Genomic DNA, 22,925 nt, shown 5'->3' with positions numbered 1-22,925 from the left:
AGGTGAACAAGTGGCCATTTTGCAGAAGTTGCATGATCCCTACCAAACTCTACCTGCCTCTTCACTGAACAGGAAGGTCAAAATAAAGAATTGGTTAGACAAAATAACAACAAGATTACATTTGTATAGCGCCTTTCACGTCGGGAGGACGTCCCAAAACTACACCCAAACCTACACTGTACTACTTTAAAGTGCTCCAATGCACAAAAATACTGTTATTTTCAAGTTTAATGAAATCTGCACTCCAACTAAACAGTAACTAAATTCTGTAATTAATGAGGGAATGAGGGAACTGATACTTACTCGGATCTGATTCTTCAGCTGCTCAGCCTCCTGACGTAACTGGTCCAACTCACTCATTTTCCTGTACTGAAGTGTGCTTTATTGCCTCCACCGGACACTCACGAGATCTAAAGGCAGAGCAGTATCAAGTCACAAGATGCTTACAATATTGAGAATTCATTCTGCCAACCAAAAACTCTTTATGACTAAAATGTGCTTAAATATGTGGGAGGGAGGGGTTGGAGAGAGGAAAGAGAGAAGGTTTAGAAATGAAGTGCTTTAAGAAAAATTAAACAAAAAAGTAGAAACAACAAGGTAACCTGAACTGAGCGGAGATAAATACTAAATGGATTAAAACATACTTTAGGCAGACCTGCTAAATATACACAAAAAGTGACATTATTTTATTAAAATGTTAAATGCTGAATACAAGGTTTCTTTCCGACACCTAATATGCAAATAGACTGCTGTAACGTGTAAAGTTTTTAGGCGGAGATCTGTATTGCATTATTTTCCGGTAAGAAAATTATCTTCAAGATGAAATGGATAATATATTAACCCTTTCAGTTATGAAATACGTACAAAAATTCTGTGAGTTTTTTTAAAAAAAACATATATCCTAGTCCTAAGTGCTTTGCTATAGTCTAACTGAATCCCTAAGTGTATTTTCCCAGCAATGTCCTTCACTTAGGTGGAGTGTTGATTCAGCTGCTCAGCAAAATCGGATTTAACAAAAAAAACGCTGATTATATAATCCCACCACAATCCGTGACCCAAATCCAGTTGTCAGCCACTCAACTGCAAGCATTCACACTATTACCCCTTTTCATATTAAGCCGACAATAACCTGTAATTTAAATAGAACTAGTGCCGATTTAATAGTCATTTTGCCTTTCATACATTCAGGAACAAACTATAAAATGTAATCTTATTCTGGGGAATTGCTTTCTAGCACTCTACCACAGGAAAACAGAAATAGATGACGTAATTCTCTATCCTTACTTGCACCGAAAATACTTACATACTATGAAACTCAAGAGCTCGAATTTTCTTGCATCCTTTCAATATAAAGAGTAGGCAATTCTTTTAAAGTTAAAAACATTTCATAAGTATGTGGTTTTCAATCCAAACCATTTATCCAAGATGAGAGCTCACCTACTCAGAATTTTGTCACTTCCAACGACACTAAAACGTATACAACCTGCACCTAATATAGTGCCTTTTACATACGATGAAAGTCTCAAAACGCTTCTCTGACGAATCGGGATTGCCAAGAAGGGAGGCAAAGGAGCAGGTCTTTGAGTGTGGTGACCAAATGTCTCAAAGCGTCTTTATAACCAAGGGGATAACTGGGAAGGGAGGAGAGGAGATGTGAGGATGTTCACAAAATCACAATCAAAATTATACTCGACACCTTTTAGCCAGATGCAGCAATATAAAGAGTATGCATTGGACATCTTAGAAACCAGCAATAAATCTGCACTTTTTCTATCCGTCAACTACTTAGGGAAAAAAACCTTTGTTCAAAGAACTCTGCAAACTAATGTGGCGAATCTTACTTTTCAAGCATCAGTGCATTTTTCCAGTTAAATATTCATTCCCCGGAGACGAGCTACATTTTCACAGCAGCACTAGTTGTTGGTCAATGTTGTGGTTAATTGTTCAGAACAATTAAAAAAATTATTTTGTAGCTTCTGATGAAAATGTTAGGTGCGTAAATGAAAGTTAATCATGGATAAAATTAGCACACTTGTCTACTCACCAACCTGTATACGTAACGTCCAGGTGAACCAGAAGCAAATTGAAAATGCATTGAATTAATCTATTAACTACAAACTGGCTTTCAATCTGAATACTGATTGGCCTAGCTCTCTAAACTAGATCTGTGGCAAGGCGATGACACCCAATCCTTTAATCTTTTTTATGAAAATATGCCAACGTTAATGCTATCAAAATAAAATCCTAATCCATCAGCCTGTCAGTACTATTTACTGTGGTGTTCAATGAATGACCTGTATGTCGTTTCTAATTGCACTGCTTACTTCACTTACAATGCTGCTTTAACTTTCTCAGCAGCTTGTGCTTCTGGAGTGTTTCAGTACACAACGGAGGTCAAATTCAATCCTTACCATATTATAGTGCTGTTAAGGCCTGCTAAGTGAAATAATGCCAGTGTAGTGACCATCATCTTTGCAACATTTCCATCAACCTATTTTTTTTATAAAAATAAAAATGTGATCAAGCTTACTCACAGAAATAATGCCGGATTCACAATCGAACTATTATATATACAGTGAATTCACTTTACAGTATATTCTGTGAAGTGCTTGGAGAGGTCGCAAAGACATGAGGTGCAATATCAAATGCAAGGATTATTATTATTATTATTAATGACTGGCTCGAATCAGTGTCCTCTACAGTCTAACATTTTCTCCAGATACTTTCACTATGTTGTTACTGTATAATGCTGTATTCATTTAAAACTGTTAAGAGGGTGTATTTTATTTAAAATGCTAGAGAAATATTTCCTGATGGTAGTTTGCAATGCCACAATCTAGACCTTGAAGGTTTGACCCCAGATCTGTGTTCCGGTAGCTGACCTCAAGCAGGTTAGGAGCTTAGGGGTTTATGGTGCGACTTGAGCTAACGAGGAAAGATTAAAGGAACATGTTCCCACTCTTAATATCCAGTGACATCATACTGTTCAAATAAATTTCTAAGTTGTGATCTCTTTGCTCATTTCATACTGTCGTGATTTGCAGCTGCAAGTTCTACATAACACCATTCATTTCAGATCAGATTAATCTAATTCTTTAAAGCGCTTCAAATTGTTTTTTATGTGAAGGGCGTGATACAATAATGTATGGCATTGCATTCGCCTCCACATTTCTACAGGTAATTTATCTTACAGCACTGACCCAAAAGGCAGAACTATAAACTAAATTCTTGCCCGCCTGTGTGATTTCCAGCCTCATTGGCTGTAATCTTTTCTGCTTGGCACAGGAGTGAATAGCTGCACACCCTGACAACCGATTTTGTCAACAAGTTGAAATTTAATTTCTATATCGCTGCCATAACAACAATCTTGTTTTGCTAGTTCCAGGAATCCACATTGCAAAGAAAACAAGCTGCAATATGGAGGCTAAATGTTAACTTGCTCTGCCCAAATTGCTGGCCTGTTAAGGTGGTGACGGAGCCAGGTACCCAAAATGACGCGGTTAGTGACATCAGGAAGTGAAGCACTGACTGGTAACATGCCTCATTATAGGGCCAGTTGGGGCTTTAGGAGTTCCAACTACTACGTAACATGGTTCTAATATATTGCACTACAACACGTTTAGTGAAACTATTACCATTTTGGATTCCAATAACGGCAACCCAATAATTACCACCTCCTTCATATATACTGTTACATGTGCATCCGAGTAGAAAGCACGTCTGTTGAGAAATACAACAAATGCCCCTGATGACTAAGATCAAGTGGAGGACAGAATGCAATTAGAAACGCTCCGAAATATGCTGGGTTGCCAGCATCATGGAATTTCCCGTTTAAAATTACCAGATAACAGCAGCAACCATAAACTGCACAGATGCAAGTTGTACACTGACTGTTCTGTACTGCCAAATTTTTGCTGAACTCTGGGGTACATCTACACAGGCCAGCAATGTTAATCCACATCACAGATTGCTCATCCACAGGTTCGGCTGAAAGGCAGCATTTCTCTCTTTGGAGGCACTGACCCAATCTTTTTGATGTAGTACTCCTCGTCTATAGAGGCATTTAATTTACCTAGCATTACCTCTATAAAAAGCTGAGCTAATGAGCCTAGTATTCTAGTATGCCTGTTAAAATTTAGAGGGGAAAAAATATTTAAACACCACCCCTCTTTAACATGCCCCATCTGATCTGGTCAACTTTTATTTTACATTTATTTTGCTCAAATCTATTTCAGAGTTCAGGAAAGCTTCAGCAGTCCAACAATCGATTTATAAATTGCATATGTTCATTGTGTGCTGTTGTCGTTATCTTGTAATATAAACAGAGTATTTCACAGTACTGGCAGCCAAGCATATTGCAGAGTGCTTCTAATTAAATCCCCACGGTTCTGTTTTGCCTGACACTCAATCTGAAGAATCGTATATTGAGAACATTTTGTTGTATTTCTCAACAGGCTTGCTTTTTGCTCAATTGCATGTATAAAGCATATATGAAGGAGATGGCAACCATTGGGAATGATCAAAATGGTAGCCCTGCTTGTCGGCCTTCCCAACTCCTCCCTCCACAGGCTGCAGATAATCCAGAACTCTGCAGCCCGTGTCCTCTCCCGCACCAAACTCCGTGACCCCATCTCCCCCATTCTCACCTGACTCAATTGACTCCCTATCCTTCAGAGGATCCAGTTCAAGATCCTGATCCTCTCCTACAAAGTCCTCCACGGCCTCGCCCCCACCCTACCTCTGCGACCTCCTAACGCCCTATCCCTCTACTCAGCCGGCTCCGGCCTGCTCCACGTCCCCCGACCCACCCGCTCCACCATTGGCGGGAGAGCCTTCAGCCACTCTGCCCCCAACCTCTGGAATTCCATCCCCCAATCACTCCGCCTCGCCCTCTCCTTAGCCTCCTTGAAGTCCCACCTCAAGACCCTCCTCTTCCACCATGCTATCGGCCACCCCACTTCTCCCCCCCTGACCCCTTCTCAGGTCTGAAATGCTGTACTCTGTCCGGCACCTTGGGACGTCATCCCGACATGAGAGGCGCTATACAAATGTAATCTTGTTGTTGTAGTTGAAACTGTCTATACCAATACACATTCCAGTGCTTGGTGCCACTGAAATCTACTCTGTCCAGCTACTTCCAGCATGATTATGGGTTGCTATGAGGTCACAGCAACATTAAGTTCTGTAGAAATATACCTCAACCGAGTGCCACATTTTGACATCTCTGAAACAACTGTGTTCAAATTGGAGTTTTTTTTACACCTGCAAGCTACCTTACCTTGTAAGTTTCTACCTAATCGCCCTTATTCTTAAAAATAATCCTGGTGCAAATATTAAACAGATTTCAGCTTTTTAATTAACTGATGATTAGAGCAACACAGAAAAGGTGATGGAAAAACAAGTGGTAATATTCTATTATCATTCACATCTAGACAGAATTTTCAGACTCTAGCCAGATGCTGAGATTGGTACATCTGTAACCAAATGTGTGTGGATCCTGAAAATACAGTGGTTAGAGCACTTGCCTTGCAAGCGAGAGAACTGGGTTCAATTCCTGGCAGAGCAAAATGTTGGGCAAGTTTCCTTAGTCCACATGCCTCTGTTTACCTAGCAGTAAGAACAAACCCGGCTGTTAGTTGATTGGCGGATCATTTTTCTGGGGGTAATAATTCACACTCTTAAAACCATGAAACATCCGTAAGAAAGTAGTAGTTGGTCCATTTATTTGCAGGACATAACCCACTATAGTATGCAAAAAGAATGTAAAAATCCAAAATGTAACATTGCACTTCAGAAATCAAAAAATAATAAAATGAATTCAACAACTTGTATTTATATAGGGCCCTTCATTTGGGGTAGAGTCTGAAACATAATAGCCACTTGTCATACCCAAAAACCACACATTAATGTGTGAATAGTTTCAGAAGAGAAAGCTAGGTGAAGGGAAGACAGGTGAAGAGAATGGAAAGGTGAAATTATACATCTATAAAGAAGTTAGTTTATGGATAAAGCACATCAGCTTTTTCTGAACTGACATTTCGATAGATGAATTAGTTCCAAATCATCGATATATATTCACCAAATGGTGCTCAACCATGACTTCACTTTCTCACATTATACTTAGATTATTGGACATTTAACCAAACATTTATCCTCAGGGTCTGTTACTGAGACTAAATGCACATAAAAGTAAACCTCAACAGAAATTTCTTAAGAGCGACAGTATTGAAAAACAGAATCCAGAAATTAATTTATAAATGTCCATGTCCTTTGTGTCACAAAACCCTAAATTTTTAGTTACATAAAGAAATCATTATTGTTAGTAGCATACGCCTGGCTAATTCAATCTATGCAAAAAGATAAGTTTAATTAACATTCAAGTCAGCTAATTAAATAAAAAGAAATCTTATTAATGCAGATAGCCATCTCATTCCACTCGCAGTAATTAATCGACAAAGTTCAGCTGAAGGTTCAAGCTTTCTACAAAATCTGTATTCTCAAATATCTAGGTGAGATTTTCAGTTATTTTTGTATTGTTCGTATTCATCCACTGCAATAAAATAATAATAATAATCCTTGCATTTGATATAGAGCTTTTCACGTCGGGAGGACGTCCCAAAGCGCTTCACAGAATATACTGTAAAGTGAATTGACTGTATATTTGTGGGCGAACGCGGCAGCCAATTGCGCACAGCAATGTCCCACAAACAGTCGTGGATTGAAAATGACCAATTTATTATTGATTTTTGGAGGGATTATTATTAGGCGTGTGGAGTAAGGAAACTTGCCCAAGGTTTCGCCCTGCCTGGAATTGAACTCAGGTCTCTCACTTGCAAAGCGAGTGCTCTAACCACTGAGCTACAGGACTCCACAATAGGGGGCAATAGTAAAATGCACCAACTGACCGGATCATTCATGGGTTTCAACAGAATTCATACTGCATTTCAGATTCTCTGCATTAGCAAATCCTCAGTATCTAAACTATTGAGTGTGATACTGTTTAAGTATGTATCAAACTGGCTGAGTAATCTTTTTAAAAAGGCCACACCTGAAATGAGAGCCAATCTCTCTTTCAGGTGCTGACTGAATTGTGGCAAATTTTCACTATTTTCTCCATTTCAGATTCCCATCAAGCAAGGCTGTGTTTCGACCTCTGTACTCCAGCACAAAACACTGCTTTAGGAGTAGAGAGAACTGGGCGGTGAAATTGTTTCCATGTTCTTTGCCCTCCACGTACAATGAATCACACACTTCAAGAAGGATTGGTTTGATTAGACATGATAAACCAACAATCTTTCTATGCTGAATACTTTGCTTACAATGAGATAATAGGTATTGTATGGTGTAACAAGTACTCCAAATGGCTCTCTTGCTACATTTAAGTCAAGGTAACTACAGTTCAGCTCTTGAACGTTCAAGATGTGGAATGAAAATAAGCACGTCAGCCGGACCCACTGCTCCTACCGAAACTGTTCCACCCAAGAAGCATTTCAAATGCACCCAAAACAACTTGCATTTCTATAGCACCGTGATACAGGGTAGTGCTCCAGAGCGCTTGACAGTGGTGGAGCACAACGCCGAGCTGGGGGAGGTGACCAAAGGCACGGTTGAAGAGGAATGTCTTCAGGCGCGATCTGAAGATGGGGAAGGAAGGAGCAAGGCGGAGGGTAAGAGGAAGAGCGTTCCCGAGTTTCCGGTCATCAGTAAATAATACTCATGTAGCTGACTCAGAGATCTAAATTTATAAAATAGAACTTTAATTTACTATTTCAAATAATTAAAAGGTAATAGAGGCTGATCTTTCAAAGTGTGATTTTGGTAAAAGTTAGGGGATAAATTATGGGCACAAAATCTTTAATTCATGCGAATTGTACTTGTATAAGTGGGTCTGTATCCTGAATTGCGGGGGGGGGGGGGGGTAAAAGCAAAAAAGAGAAGCGAAATGCAGAGCCAGAGGCCTCCATTTAATACCTTCCTGCCCAATGTGGCTCAGACGGGGAACTGAAAAGAGCAGGACTGAACAAGCAATGGCCTCTAGTCTATAGTACATATAAATTTGTACAGTTTTGTGCTTTAATTGAAGCAACCATAGAGCTAAATAAGGCTTTCACCTTGTAAGTTCTCAATGTCAGGGGCTGGACGTCTGCATTCACTGCTTACATCTAGAGTGTCCTCTCGGTCTCCTGAATACAAGCTAATAAACTGGACTGAGATAAAAATAAATTAAAGAGGATAGAAGAAATGCACATCCAGGGTTAGAAAGTTGACCCAAATATTACTAAGCCATCTGCGATGTCCGGGAGTTATACATTGTTTGCATCAAGATTAACCAATGGACTATTTGAACCACAGCACAAACACTTCTCAAAGCACATTAAGGAAGGAACTATGTCTTGTGGAATCTGTTGGCCGAGAGAACAAACTGTTTACCCATTTTTGTGGTTTTGCCAATGTCCCCATGTTGAATGCTCCTTGGGTGTTTAGAAGCTTGAGTTAGCTAGCCAGCCCTCTATACCCTTATAATATTCCTTGCATTTGACACGGCGCTTTTCATGTCTTCTAGACGTCTCAAAGTGCTTCACAGAAAATACTGTAAAGTGAATTGACTGTATATTTGTCAAACCCAGATCTCTCGCTTGCGAAACGAGTGCTCTAACCACTGAACTACAGGACTCCACTTCTCACCACTGCTTGTTGCCTGCCCACATTCAAGAAGGGTCTCACCAAACAAGGAAACTTGTTTGGACAAAAATTCATGGTCAGGATTGCACTTGGCTTTTCCACAAGTTGAGATAATCTTCTTTCTTTGTCCCCGATGCCCAGCAGGTTTCGCTTCAAAAAAGATGCGAAACCCTGATTGCTGCTAACAGAATAAAATGTGCTCCAAAAATTCTGCGTCTCCGCTGCTAGAGTACGTTGAGCGATGTTTGGGTTTTCTGCCCAATCCCCAAAAGAGGTGCATACCGGAGAAGAACCTCTTAAATTTAAATTAGATTTAATGTGACACCTGAAATTCATAACTAGCCCCATCTGCAGACAGATTACCAAGGCTGCACATCATACTGGCAAGAGTTATTCTGTTCAAGGTTACCCATTTAGGGCAAGGAACCTTCCACCAAAGACACCTGACCCAATTTTTTTTATTTCTTTCAGTCAAAGAGTTTCGCAATGGCATGCCCCTTTATTTCAAATTGAAGTGTGACGTGGGAATACATCTACTTCCCTGAGGCATTCCGCTCAAATCTCTTATGAATTCATATTCTCCGGGTCTATTCAAGCAACTTGAAGTAGTTCATATACACACAGTCTGTAGAGTAACCTAACTGGTAAAATAAAAAGGCAATAGTAACTACAATAGAATGATTGGTAAGCCTGGCTCATGCCAAAGAAAATAAGCACGACCTCAAGTTAAATGTGAAGGTTAGGCAAGCAAATTCTTACGAACTGGTGAATACGACAAAGTCTACTGCTCCCAGCTCGTGGAATTATTAGCAACAATCTAATTCCAAGCCACATATGCATCTAAACTGTCAAATAGTCAAGCCGAGAGCCAAAGGACCTGGAAGGCATTCAACATCCTCAGAACCAGAGGAATTTTGCCTCAAATTTGTTGGTGATTTTTTTTTTTGCCAGCTGGGTATCAGACAGCGCATGTGGAAACCCATCACCGTGTTTAAGAGTATCCAAACCAATCTGAGAATTTCATGCATTCCACCTACACTTGGAAATTCCAGAGATGCATGGTTGGAATGGAACTCTTGAATATCAATATATCGGTGATCTATAGAAGCGAGCCAGAAAAACAGCAAATCCATGATATTGGTGCATTCCATTAAAAACTTTTGCCAACTGTCGACAAGGTCCTGAAGGAATTAAGTCCTTCCCACTAATATTTTACTACAGTTCAGGATTTAAACCCTTCTCATTTTGAAAATGATATCTCTAGTAAATAGGCACTTAGAAGCAGCAGCAGGTACAATCAGTTAGGAGTGTATTGCCCAGGCTGATGATTCCTCCAGATGTTACTGTTGCCTTTTAATTGGCTGCTCCATTACCACCTAGTGTTCCCCTTACAGTCTAGTTGCTGTAGTAACCAGAAGAGCTATAGCTTATTAAAGTTGGCTGAATTTGAAAAGCTTAGTTTGATTCAACCTTAAATGCTCTAGGAGTCAAATAGCTCTGCTGGAACTCAGGTTATCCTGTTTCATATTGTTTTTTGGACGATGTTGTGTGCAAGTGGCTGCTGCATTTCACCCACAAAATATGCAACCAATTCACTTTACAGTATATTCTGTAACACGCTTTGAGATGTCTTGTAGACATGATCAGGAGCTATATCAAATGCAAGGATTATTATTTTAAGTCATCCGTTGAAATAAGAAAAATATAATGTCTTGATGTTCAGAAAGGAACACAGAGTATATGCGTAACTGCAATTTCCTTTTCCACTGGAACTGGCATTCAGTGTTCAAGGAATCATCTAGTAAAAAAACAAAGACTCTTTATTGGAAAACACTAAGGGTGTATGCGTCTGATTACTCATTTGCATTAAGTTGCCATCTGCAATAGTACAATCACTACTTAAAATGTTAACTCTGTTTACTAGCTAACCAGACATTTCAGAATTCACCGACAAATTTATCAAAGGAATTTTTTGTTAATTGTTACTTTTTTTTTGTTAGGGATATGGAAGATCGGACAAGTGGTATTTGCAAGATCTTATTGGAGGGAACTTACTATACTCTTCAAGAGGCAACAGGAATTTGCTTATGCAATTTGAGCATCCTATTGCCATTTTAGTCAGCTGATGTTCCTCATTCTACTGTATACAGGGCCTTATTCTGAAGAGCATTCTTTGTTCTCTGACTCAAGGAAGAAGCGCTGAGGCAAAGCATAACGAAAGAATTCAACACAAAGTAACTTGTTTACAGAAACAGCATCTGTAAAGAGACCATAGCAATTGAAGTTGATCCTTGTGGCCCTAGAGACAGAGGAGGATAGCCACTGATTCTATTTCTGATTCAGTGTCAGGCAGTGCTAACATCAGAAATGGCATCATACACTAAGGCCATCAATGATCAGTGAAAGGAAACTACTGTATCAATTCTGATGTCTTAGTCATTTTAGTGACTTCTTTCAGTGCTAATTAGAACCAGAAAAAGAGCCAACTGAGCTGCGAGGTTTGATAAGAGGTTGAACGTCTGATCGAGCCAGAAAAATTTCCTGGCTTTCGGAGTTGCTACAGAGAGTGGTTTATCTCATATGGTCGAATTTGATTACAGAATGGTCCCAAACTTTCATAGAGCACCATGTGACCCCATCCAATCTTGCACAATAGGTTTCCAACATCAATGAGAAGCTGATAACTGTAACAAATCAAATTCTATATTGTATCTAGGGCTTCTGATTTTCGTTTTTAACCGATCAAAAAAATGCTAAAGCACTCCCAATACAAAAATTGAAATCCAATAAAATGCTTACTCGATTCCTAGATGAGGTTTTCTTGCTCTCATTTGGTGTGCCAACTGTGCATATGTCGCTCTCCACCTTTCTCTCTCCTCTTTATGTACAGGTGCATCTGGTGAAGCGATTGAGGAGAGGAAGGCACTGTGCATGTGTAAGGGTGTCTCTCTTCACTTTGTTTGCGTATGCTTGCCTTCTCATTACAGTAACAAAAGCCCCCAAAACACTGAGTTATAAACACTCAAAAATTACTAAAAATAAATCCTTTTTAAAAAAACAGAAACCCCTATTATATCACATCTTTCTACTAGACAATACCAATAGCAATGACAATTCAACACAGAACAGACTGTTGGACCACACATTTAGCATTAATCGCTTAAGCGCTTTGAGGCGTCCTCCCGACATGAAAGGCACTATAGAAATGCAAATTGTATTGTACGATGCTTAGAACTAATCTGCCACATATCCAAATGATTAGAATGAGCAAATTAAAGATATTATACCTTAAAATTATATTTAAAAAACACATTTGGCTTTACTTTGGAATAAGTGAAGTCTGCTTCAGTGCAACTGAAAAGAAACAGGAACTATATCTGGGTGTGTCTTGCCAAGATCAAGAGACAACAGTAACGGTTTAAAAATCTAAGTCAAATGAAGCACTCAGCTAAACCGAGCCTTTGGATGATGCCCTACCTCTGTACAAACTGTTTTTAAACAAGGGCAACAGGTTCACACTGTTACTAATGCATGGTTTTTCTAAAGCTTAAATTCAGTTAAGAATTCTTAAAAATCCAATTTAATGTAAGAATTCTATATAGCCCAGGGTCCATTACGCACATTGCAGAAATTCAACCAAAACAAATCTAAATCATATTAGAAGTCACATCGGTTGTGGGAAAGCCTACAGTAAATACCGTTCCAGATTACTTCACCGCACAGTTTTAAGCAATCAAAGTCAGCTATTTTTCTTTTTGTACAGCTTTAAGGAAGCCACACCTAACAACACATCTTGTGTGAGACATCAATTCACATTGAAAAAAGGTGCAAAAACAAATTTGATGAAATACTTCCTCCTAAACCAATGCACGGCCCAGTCTTCAAGAAAAGAAAAAATGTTTCATGTATGTAAAATGTATTACAGTAATATCTTAGAAACACTACAGAAACCCCTTTGAAGACCTTAGGAGGATTTTTCGAACTTCATGTCCCTCGTGCCATAATTCCTTCATTAATTAAAAGCTTATCAAGCACCTGCTTTTTCAAATGGGTACGTTAATATAGTATTGAACAACAACAACAAATTACATTTCTATAGCATCTTTCATGTCAGGAGGACGCTCCAAGGCACTCAAAATAAACTTGCACAATAATCTACATGCAAATTAATTTAGCAAAATCTAGGTACAGTACTGTAAAATGGCTGACAAACAAATGTTGAGCCTCATGAATGCACTGCAAAACAACTAAAAACCGATCACAAGCCTCATTTCACAGGATGTCCCTGAAAAGTGGAACAATCAGACAACTAGCAGCATCCTCAGGATGCTCAACCCTTCCTTTTACTTACAAGCAACATACCGATTTATTTGCTTTCGTCTTGTTTACCATGAGAAAAATTGGACAATAGTTCAACTCGTCCGTAACTTACAGTTCTGATTTGTTTTAGGATCTTGTTCAACACCTAAGCTCTCTGTTTCATCAGGGAAACATAAAATGGATAGTTTAATGACCGAATATCACCAAATGATCCAAATTTTTCACGTCATCCATAGCCAATTGTTAGTTAGATTACTACTTTCCTCACACAAGAAAAACGTAGCAAATCATACATATGCAAAGCATTCTGTTTTTAAATGTAGCAAAATACAGATAGGTATTCTGTACTGGTTTGCCAGAAAAATGCACCACAGGATCTATTAATAATTAATATTTAATAGGGAGATACCAGGTTGAATGCTTTATTTCTTCTGCGTTAGATCTCAGCGAGGCACTATCATATATATTTGGGTTAATGCTCAGTTTGGGGCAGGGGAGGATTGTGTGGAAGAGGAAAGGTAGGAAATTACCCCCAATTTCTATCCAACAATTTATGCTGAAAAACTTCCTCTCCACCCCCCACCCTGAAAGACACAAGGGCGATTCTAAAGATTGGGCACAGCTCTAAAACACTATACCGCCAACCACCACTTAAGTCACCATCTTTAGGAAAGTGGTGGTAAAGGGTGGAAACTAGTTGAGGGTGGGGCAGAAAGAGGGAAAAAAATGTACTACGTCAAAAAGATTTTGGTTATGGGGATAAAAACAACTTCAAGTTTACTACCAACAGTATTGGTGATAAATGAATACATGGGACTAACTAACCTATACGGCCCATATTTGCTCCATATTTTGATCGATTTTAAGATCCTCTCACTCATTTTTAAATCCCTTCACTTCCTCGCACCAAATGGAATATTAATAATGCAGTACACCGTTACTGACAAATCAGTAGTTGGCATGAACTGTAAGGCCACCTAGACGCACCGTGGGGAGGTTTCACAACCTCATTCTACTATAGTTTCTACATCAAGGAGAATCCTTGAAAAATGCATTAAGAACTTCAGTCTTCAGCGAGCAATCATAGATCATTGTTGCAATCATTGTTCTCTATGAGCAATCATAGAAAACAATATATCACCAGCCCGCTCGGCAAATGCTTCAATTCAAACTATGGATTCATAATAAAGAAATACTGAGGCCCTAAGCAAACTAAATTTTAGAGTGTGGTCCAGATCATATTTCTAACTTTAGTACTGACATTGAAAGTAAAACGCTGATATTTCTTTTAAAAATATCAGGAATTAGAAACATGAATTAGTATTATCTTTCAAGTAACATATCGAATCTTTGTATATCTCAGATGAGTTATTATTTAATAGAGGTTGTGCGCAATATATGCATTTACAATTTAATTTACTGGAATCTATCACAGTCTGAATTGCAGGCCGAGCAACCGCACAATAAAATCCCATCAATACATTAAGTGCTACACTGCATAAATGGGTTTAAATCGCTTTAAATAATGGGAAACAGCCTGGACCTGGGTTATCCATTTCCTGCCTGTGGGGAAAGGTAGTGCTGCTGATGATAGCTTGCCTGGTCCCACTGGAAAGATTGGACTCACAAGTGCAACCAACCACCTTCCTGATTCAGACACAAAAATATCCCCCATGGCACAGAGGCCCAAAAAGAAAAAAAAATAAGTGCCGCTCACGCAACATATTTTTCCTCAATTCGCCGGTTCTTTCATTTATTTTCAGATGATATTGAGATGTACTGAGTAAGGATAACAACTCTGCCAGTAAGCATGGAGATTTACTGTAATGGTGATTTCTAAAATAGGATCAGTTTGAAACCATATCTTTTCAAATGATATTTCGTGTAATCTGGATTAAGGTCTGAAAAGCCTGCTTGCTGCAGAATTAGGTGTATATTTTACTAAGTCTTTAAAAGGTGGCATATGGTATGGAGTAGTAAAAGCTGTTGGCATAATGCTAGCCCAACCCAACTTTCTGTGTTTCTGCCTCACAATAAGACATCAAATGCAGGACAGAAATTAAAATATTTTTTCCTCCAACATTTAATATCAAAACTGGAATACAATTAGGGAATAACAAGATAAGAAGCACCAGTAAATAATTTTTGGAACTGCAAAGATTTGATACTGCTAAACAAAATCTATTATCACTTGTGCACCTTAACAAGGACCACACCCCACCCACATCAATTCTCATTTGAGAGGCAGGCAGCTATCCAGGCAACAGAAAAGGCCAAACAGAACTGATTTAAAAATCACACCACAAAAGAACTTCAGCAGTTACACTTGGACTTCCTCTACAGTGAGAACATGACATTGCAACAGAATCTTTTTTGGTGAAGTAACCAAAAATACACATTTTCGATAACAAATCTAGAATACTGCACAGATTTCAGAGCCTTGGGACGTCCTCTCGACGTGAAAGGCGCTATACAAATGTAATTTGTTCTCGTTGATTGCAACAATAATATAGCACATTAGATTTACAACTCAGTAAAAAAATATTTGGGCAATCTGTTAAACTCATGCCTGAAAAATGTACTAACAAGTTCACCAAGAACAGTCTTTTTTTAAAAAAAACTTTTAGTAAATTGTTTTAGTCCAATTTGGATGGAAACCGTATATAATAGTTTTTTTTAAAAAAACAAAGTCCTCCAGGTAAGATTGTGTTCGCATTTAAAGTCATGAGTTTTATCTCTACCTCAAAATAAAAAAACATTCTAAAATAGAAATATTTTAACAATAAAATGGTATTGCAACACTGCTTAAACTCAGCCAGCCAAATGTGACATGGTATCAGAATCATAATACCAACACAGGTCATGTTCTGCATTTCAGTAGTTTTTCTCTATGATCTGTAGGTGGGGCAACACAGCAACGAGCTGCAAATGTGCCCTTTTTTGGTTTCTTTTATCTACTTAAATGTTAATTTAATTTCATTTTCAACATTCACTTTTGAAAACATGCAATTATCACAATATACACCGCCCCAAAAAAAAGCTTGGCCGTTTAGCGACAATTCTACGCAAATTCTGTCTCTGCATGAATTTATCCAAACAGGTGAGCATCTTTTTAAATAACTTTAATTTTGACACTTAAAGCTACCCAGATACTTGCTATGATCAGTATAGATATACTATTATATAACAGACCATTACAGTCAAATTGTGGAGTTTTTAAACTGTACAACTCCACTGTGGAAAGACCTAATTAAAGATCATTGGCTTTAATTCCGCTGGACCTTGAGAAATCATTTCAAACAGGGAATGGATGTAGTGGCCCAACCACCATGCAAATTTGCGTTGCATTAACAAATTATTAGGAATCCTTACACAGAAACCACATCTGTTGCTCATTTTAATTCACACATGAATCCGGAATAACCCAGAGAACTAAAATAAATTGAATTATAGGTTCCCACTGAAATTAGAAAACTGTACAAATATTTTTTCTTGTAATCCAATACCTCCATTATACTAAACTCATTTATTTTGAGTTTTTAATGTGTAATTCTAATTCTGTAGAACTGCATAATCAATGTAAGAGTTCAATAAGCCAGTTATATTGCAAATTGTGTCAATTTGTTGTGATTTCCATATCAAATTGATTTTGTAAACTGATTAAAAACACAAACAGATTCTAATTGTTTACATTGATACCAACACAAGAACAAAAAACACTCAATTTACAAAGGCTAAGGTACAGGAAATATCTCAACAATCAAATAAGACACTTACTTAAAACACAAGAGATAGCAACAGAGGAAACTTCATAACTTAAAACTCTACACAATACCTGTGCTCAAATACCTCTGCCAAGCAGACACCAACACACCACGTTAACTTAAAAACAAACATCCTTGAAACATATTTAGAGTTTCCCCGATAGTTTAGTGATTAAATGCATTGTATAAAATGCTACTGAGCCATAGAACGAGGATTTCAGGCTCAGTATGTAACCCCTGGGTTAAGAAACAGGTAATTATCAGCCACACATCCTGGTCATTAATCTAAGTAACTTCTACTGGAAGGTGCATGCATATACAAAATGAAGACAGCATTGGGTGCGTCTGTGGCGTCCCTTGTTGTCTAAATTTTAAGATTTTTAAAGAATTTGTAAATAGTAAATTCCACCATCCCCGATTGTGACCCTCGAGAACTTCATTCATTTTGACATTGATCATACTTTTAACATGCAGATTGCAGCCTTGGTATATGCACGAGATTGGTGTCCAAGCTGAGTTCCAGATTTCCATAAGATATCCACAAATCCTTTACAAATCTCACAATTTAGGCCCACAATGTCTGATTCTTCTCAGATGAGGTAGCCCAGGGCTGCTGGTGCCTAATGAGCTGCACTCAGAACGAGTCAACATTTTCTTAAGAATGAAGAAACTAGGGGGAAATCAAGCTAAACACCCCAACAGAGTGAAATTCTAAACCATTAATTAACAGTATCTGCTCTGTCAAGCACGCATTACTTAAAATGCAAAGTTAGGTAAATATGACTTACCTGAACATAATAGTATTTATCAAGTTTCATTCGCAACAACAACTTGCAATTATATAGCACCCTTCACGCCGTTAGCGTCCCCGTGAGGCCTTTAGGTGGGATTTGAAAGTGGAGGGGGGGGGGGGGGGGGCAAGACGGGAGAGAATGAGGGGGAGAATTCCAGAGATTTGGGACTTGGTGGCTGAAGGCATGGCCACCGATAATGGAGCAAAGGGGCGAGGGACGAACAGGAGGCTGGAGCCAAACAAGCGGATGGTAGAGTGGGGGGTAAGCAAATCGTATAGGTAGGGAGGTGCGAGGGCATGAAGGGATTTGAAAATGAGCAAGAGGATTTTGAAATCGATCCATTCAGTAATTGGGAGCCAGTGGAGTCTGACAAGAACTGGTGTGATGTGGGTACGGAAGTGACAAAAGCCGTGAACGAGAATTTCGGCTGTGTCGACTGTGAGGTACAGACGGAGGCGAGCAATGTGACAGGAGGTGGAAAAAAGCAATCCTGGTTAGGGAACAAATGTGGGGTAGAAAGGAAAGCTGGGAATGAAACCGTACACCTTAGTTGCACATGATGAGTCTGAGGGAGAGCCAAGGGAGGGTGAGGAGGTCAGAACTTGCAGGAGAGAAGACAGTGACAGGAGTCAAAGAGTATGGCTTCGTCTCACCGACATTCAGCTGCAGAAAATTTGCGCTCGTTCAAGCCTTGATGTCTGACAAGATATCATCCGACTGGGAGTCGCAGCTGGAGGAGAAGTAGATTTGGATGTCATTCACATACATGTAGAAATTGACCCCATGTCTGCAGATGACATCGCTGAGAGGAAGCATGCAGATAAGGAAAAGTAGTCCAAGGATGTAGCAGGAGGAAAAACTGTTTGCCGAGATGTATTGTTAAGTAGGACTCATTGCACGAGAGGGTAATATGTAACTAAATCAATACTATTCAGGTAAACACCACTGGAAATAACACAGGGTGACCAAAAATATTTATGTTTCAGCTACCCTATTATCTAAAAATATAATTTCTTTAAGACGTATTAGACATTGTAATGGTATCACGAGTTTTTGGTCACCCTGCATTTGTCAAGCTTTATAGCTGCTAAAGAAAAGACTGCAAACGGTTACACGAGTATGCTTTGTCAACAATGCAGTTCCATTTATACTAACAAAATAGGTATTCATTGTACGAAGTACAGTAGCACTGTATTGCAGCTGGCTCTGCAATAACACTAGAACACATTTTTCCAATACAAGTTTTCATGACTTAAGATTCAAATCTTAACCAAATAATATTTTTAGGTAAAACTTTCAGGAAAGCTTTCATCGGTATAGCTACATAAAATGTTCGCCAAGATGGGACTGCATAGTTTCCATTCCATTTTTGGCAAGACAACACAGTAATAAAAGTAGTTTGCACTAAATCTTGGTACATCAAAAGTTCTGAATAAATTCCATATCGTGCAAATTCCAAAAGTTTGAGACATTATCTAATATAGCCCATCTGTAATTTTTGATCATGTAACGTCTGATGGTAAATTACACACACAATGCCAAATTACTAATTAAACAGATCAGTACAAGTTTTGTGGGCCAAGTGTAGGAGGAATGTGGGGGGGTGTAAGGAGAAAAAGTAAAAAGCGAAGACAATGTAATTCCTATTCGGTTAAGTGAGAATTTGATTCTTTTCCATATATAAAATTCCAAATCCCAGTTGAATTATTTTAGTCCACTCATTCTCTAAAAAAACAATGGCACATTGCGATTAGGTTCTAGTCATTGCAATGAATGACCAGAACCTAATTTCACCAATACCATTTTTTTTGGAGTTCCCTGTCATTGGGAAATATCCCCATCAGCAGCAAAGAAAATGTCCAGCAACATGTACACCATCATTATCTGGGAAAAAAACAATTCTGATACATCCAATCTTGAAAAAAAATGGTCCTCCTTTACCACATGTGCTTGAGATTATAGACATACAATTACTTTATGTCACATCAAATGGTAGAACATGTTTGTAACTGGATTTCACCATAAGCAGCAATTGATGGATTTTAATGGAGAAAGCTGGGGTGGGGTTGGGAAGAGGAGAGAGAAAGGAAGTAAATGAAGGTCACCTAGATCCAATCTGGTACATATCCTACTGCACAATTACAGAGAACTGGCAGTAGTCTGATAATAGGTAGTACACCTACACTTTTGTTTCACAAATAGCAGAGAAGGGGGGAGGAAATGAAAAAAAAAGTGCCTTTTGATCTTCAAAGGCAACAGTGGGTATGGTTATTTGTAGCATAATTTATTATATATGTTATAACTAGAACAAGCAATCACGTTCAATATTAAATAAGGCAGAAATCTAGGGAACCATTTCTCATTTTACCCACTCTAGAATGAATATATTAAAAGACGAAAAGCACACACCCAAGGAGCAAAGGTTCAGTGAAAAATAGCTCAGATGGCACAGGTCACTCTGTCTGATACTGGAATTCTACATCTCAATCTAACATGTGTTAAAAAATAGCAGCATTACTTTGCAATATGCATCTATTTACCTAGGATATTGCCTGATAAGATGAAAAACACCAGCACCCATCCATCGCTAATATCAGGAATGCCTTACGTACAAGTACAGCATGACCACACCTGTTTCATTTTCCAATACCAGATGACATTAAAATTAACTTGAGTAAACATATTCCTTGGATTGAGAAACTATATTTTACATTATCCCTAAGTATAAAGATCCACCACCACAATTCTCTGATTTACAATAAGCTATTTCATACATGACATGCACAAGATAATGTACAAAAGAAAAAGCAGATCAGGTCAAGACCCCCCTCCCCACCCTTATTTCATTCCGTTTAAAAACAGATGGGTGAGATTACAGGGGGGGAGAAAGGATTACCGAATAGCCTTAGTATGTTACTGTGGTTAATCAGTAATTTGTTTCCCTTGCCTTCATTGTTAAAAAATAAGTCAATGCACTTCACTGGTAAAGCAAGAAAAAAAAATGCATAAAAGGCACAATATGAAATCTATTGCGGCAAAGCTTAAGACTGGGTGAATTTTGTCTCCAACCCACCCCTGAAAACAAATAAGAAGCAGCCCCCAAAATCCAATCATATGTATGAAAATTGCCCCATAAATCATAAATGTCACTGCTAAAATATTTCACGGATTTGCAGATGTGACAGACCTTTGCTATTAAAAGCGCTCTGAGAAGTCCCAAAATCCATCAAGCATTACCCCCTCCCTCCCCAAGATTTTAACACTCTTTCTTAACCGTCCGTATTGAGAATAAAGAGGGGGATTGGGGGGTGAAGCGAGAAGAAAAATCAACGCCATGTTTGTGCGGATTGGGATGGGAGTGTGGGCCCAGATTGAGGAACTCATTCATCATTACAATACAATGGGGGGGGGGAGAGAAACAGACAAATAATCATCCTTTTCTTTCCCTTCCCACCGGCACTTACATCTCGATGAGAAAACAAGATCGCTGAACAATTCGACAACACTCTCCCCCACCACCAAATCGCGAAATTACCTCCCAGAATAGGACACGTTTTGATTTTTGTCTCTCTCTCTCTCTGTCTCTCTCTCTCTCTCTCTCTCACTGCTGTTTCAAGACATCCTCAGCCACTGTGTGGGTGAAATGAAATGAAATGTGCCAACTTCCTTCCCCCTTTCCTCCGACATAAACGGTGCCTGTTCCCTCCCCCACCCCCTTTTCCTCCTCTCTCTCTCTCCCTCCTCCTCTTTGTTCCAACACTTTCTTTTCGCTGCGCCCCCCCACCCCCCCCCCCCACACACACACACACACCCACACACAAAAAAAAATGACACGGCCAATCCGCCGTACAGCACATCCCGTGAAGCGCTTCCAGACGTCTCTCAGCCACGACGATACGTTGCTATATCAAAAACGCAAGGATTATTATTGGAATTATCAATCTTCTGGCCCTTTTTTTTACAAAAAAAAACCCTGGCGGTGGTGGTGGACATTATATTCCTTCTCTCTCCCCTCCCTTCCCCTCCCCCCCCCACTCTCCTCCTCCTCCTTATTTTCTCTCTCCCTTCTTTCTCCTCCTTCTCCCTCTCTTACCAATGGCTTCCTCCTCCCCGCCAGTTGCATTGAATTCACGCCGTTCCCTCGGTGTCCGCTTGGTTGGGGAGACTCCTTTCTTCCTCGCTCCCTTCCCGCTTGTGGCGTGTGACGGGGAGGAGGGAGGGAGGGAAGGAAGAAGGAAGGAAGGAAGGGGTAAAGGTGGGGGAGAGCTGCTTCGGTTGCCAACCGTCGGTCGGGTGAGGAGAATTGAGCGGTTGGGGCGGTTTTTTCTCTCTCTCTCTCTCCTTCTCTCTCTCACACACTCCTCCTCTCTTCCTTCTTCACACAAAACGAGCAGCTTTTTTTTTCCTCCCCTTTTCGTTTCTCTCTCTCTCTTTTTCGTTTCTTCTCCTTTCTTTCTTTTCTCTCTCTGATTTCTTGTCGTCGTTTTTTTCTCTCTCTCTCTCTCTCTCTCTCTCACGCTCTGATCTCCCCTTCGGGTTGCGTTCCGCCTCAAAGCAAAAAAACACCGTCGGCCCCTTCGACCACCGCCTCGTCACGTCACGTCAGTTCAGTTCAACCGGACCTCGGTGTGTGTGTGCGCGCGTGTGTGTTGTGTGTGTGTGTGTAAAAAAAAGAGCGCGGCTCCTCTCGGCCATTAGATGGAGACACAAACAGCCTCTCGTCGAGCGGGCGGATGGGCGCGGCGACAGCCCCTGCGATCGAGGCTCGGGAAACCCCTCGCGCCTGACTCGCGCAGGCGCACGAGGACGCGCTCGCTCCCTCCCTCGCTCGCTCGACTCCGCGCAGGCGCACGAGGACGTACGTGCCGACGTACGTACGTGCTCGCTCGCTCGCTCGCTCGCGGCCGCTGGACTCCGCGCAGGCGCACGAGGACGCGCTCGCTCGCTCCCTCCCTCGCTCGCTCGCCCGCTGGCCGCTCGACTCCGCGCAGGCGCACGAGGACGTACGTGCCGACGTACGTACGTACGTGCTCGCTCGCGGCCGCTGGGCTCCGCGCAGGCGCACGAGGGGGCGCCACCGGCCACCCCACTCCGCGCAGGCGCACACGCCCGACCCGACCCGACCCATGTGGTGGTGGTCTGGGTGGGTGACAGCGAGCGCGCAGGCGCAGATGGCAGGAAGGAACCCATTGCCACCTCTGGATGTGCCACCTGGAGGGAAACCAATAATATATCTTTTTTTTTTGTGTGTGTGTTTTTTTTTTGCAGCGTCCTCTGGGTTTTGGTCCGGTTTGCGGCGAAACCCCGGCCAAACCGAGCCCAAGTCGATAATAATAATAATAATAATAATAATAATAATCCTTGC

The 22,925-nt window shown here is 40.1% G+C and overlaps 1 protein-coding gene across 3 annotated transcripts in view; it reads right to left on the bottom strand.

Annotated features, from left to right (window-relative positions):
* The window catches only part of LOC103187667 (guanine nucleotide-binding protein G(I)/G(S)/G(T) subunit beta-1), a 33,824-nt gene extending 11,896 nt beyond the window's left edge, over positions 1–21,928 (bottom strand). Inside the window, exons 1-2 of one of the 3 annotated variants that reach the window (XM_007907272.2) lie at positions 21,654–21,928; positions 304–410 (exon numbers count right to left, since the gene is read on the bottom strand). In XM_007907272.2, coding sequence (XP_007905463.1) covers positions 304–360 — 57 coding nt within the window. In that variant the 5' untranslated portion in view covers positions 361–410; positions 21,654–21,928. The other 2 variants (XM_042343583.1, XM_007907273.2) reach the window with 2 other exon arrangements.
* Positions 21,929–22,925: the final 997 nt, after the last annotated feature.

Source organism: Callorhinchus milii, unplaced genomic scaffold (assembly GCF_018977255.1).
Source record: "Callorhinchus milii isolate IMCB2004 unplaced genomic scaffold, IMCB_Cmil_1.0 Scaffold24, whole genome shotgun sequence".
NCBI classification, from domain to species: Eukaryota; Metazoa; Chordata; class Chondrichthyes; order Chimaeriformes; family Callorhinchidae; genus Callorhinchus; species Callorhinchus milii.
The sequence above is the reverse complement of the archived record's forward strand: the minus strand, read 5'-3'. Positions and strand labels throughout refer to the sequence as shown.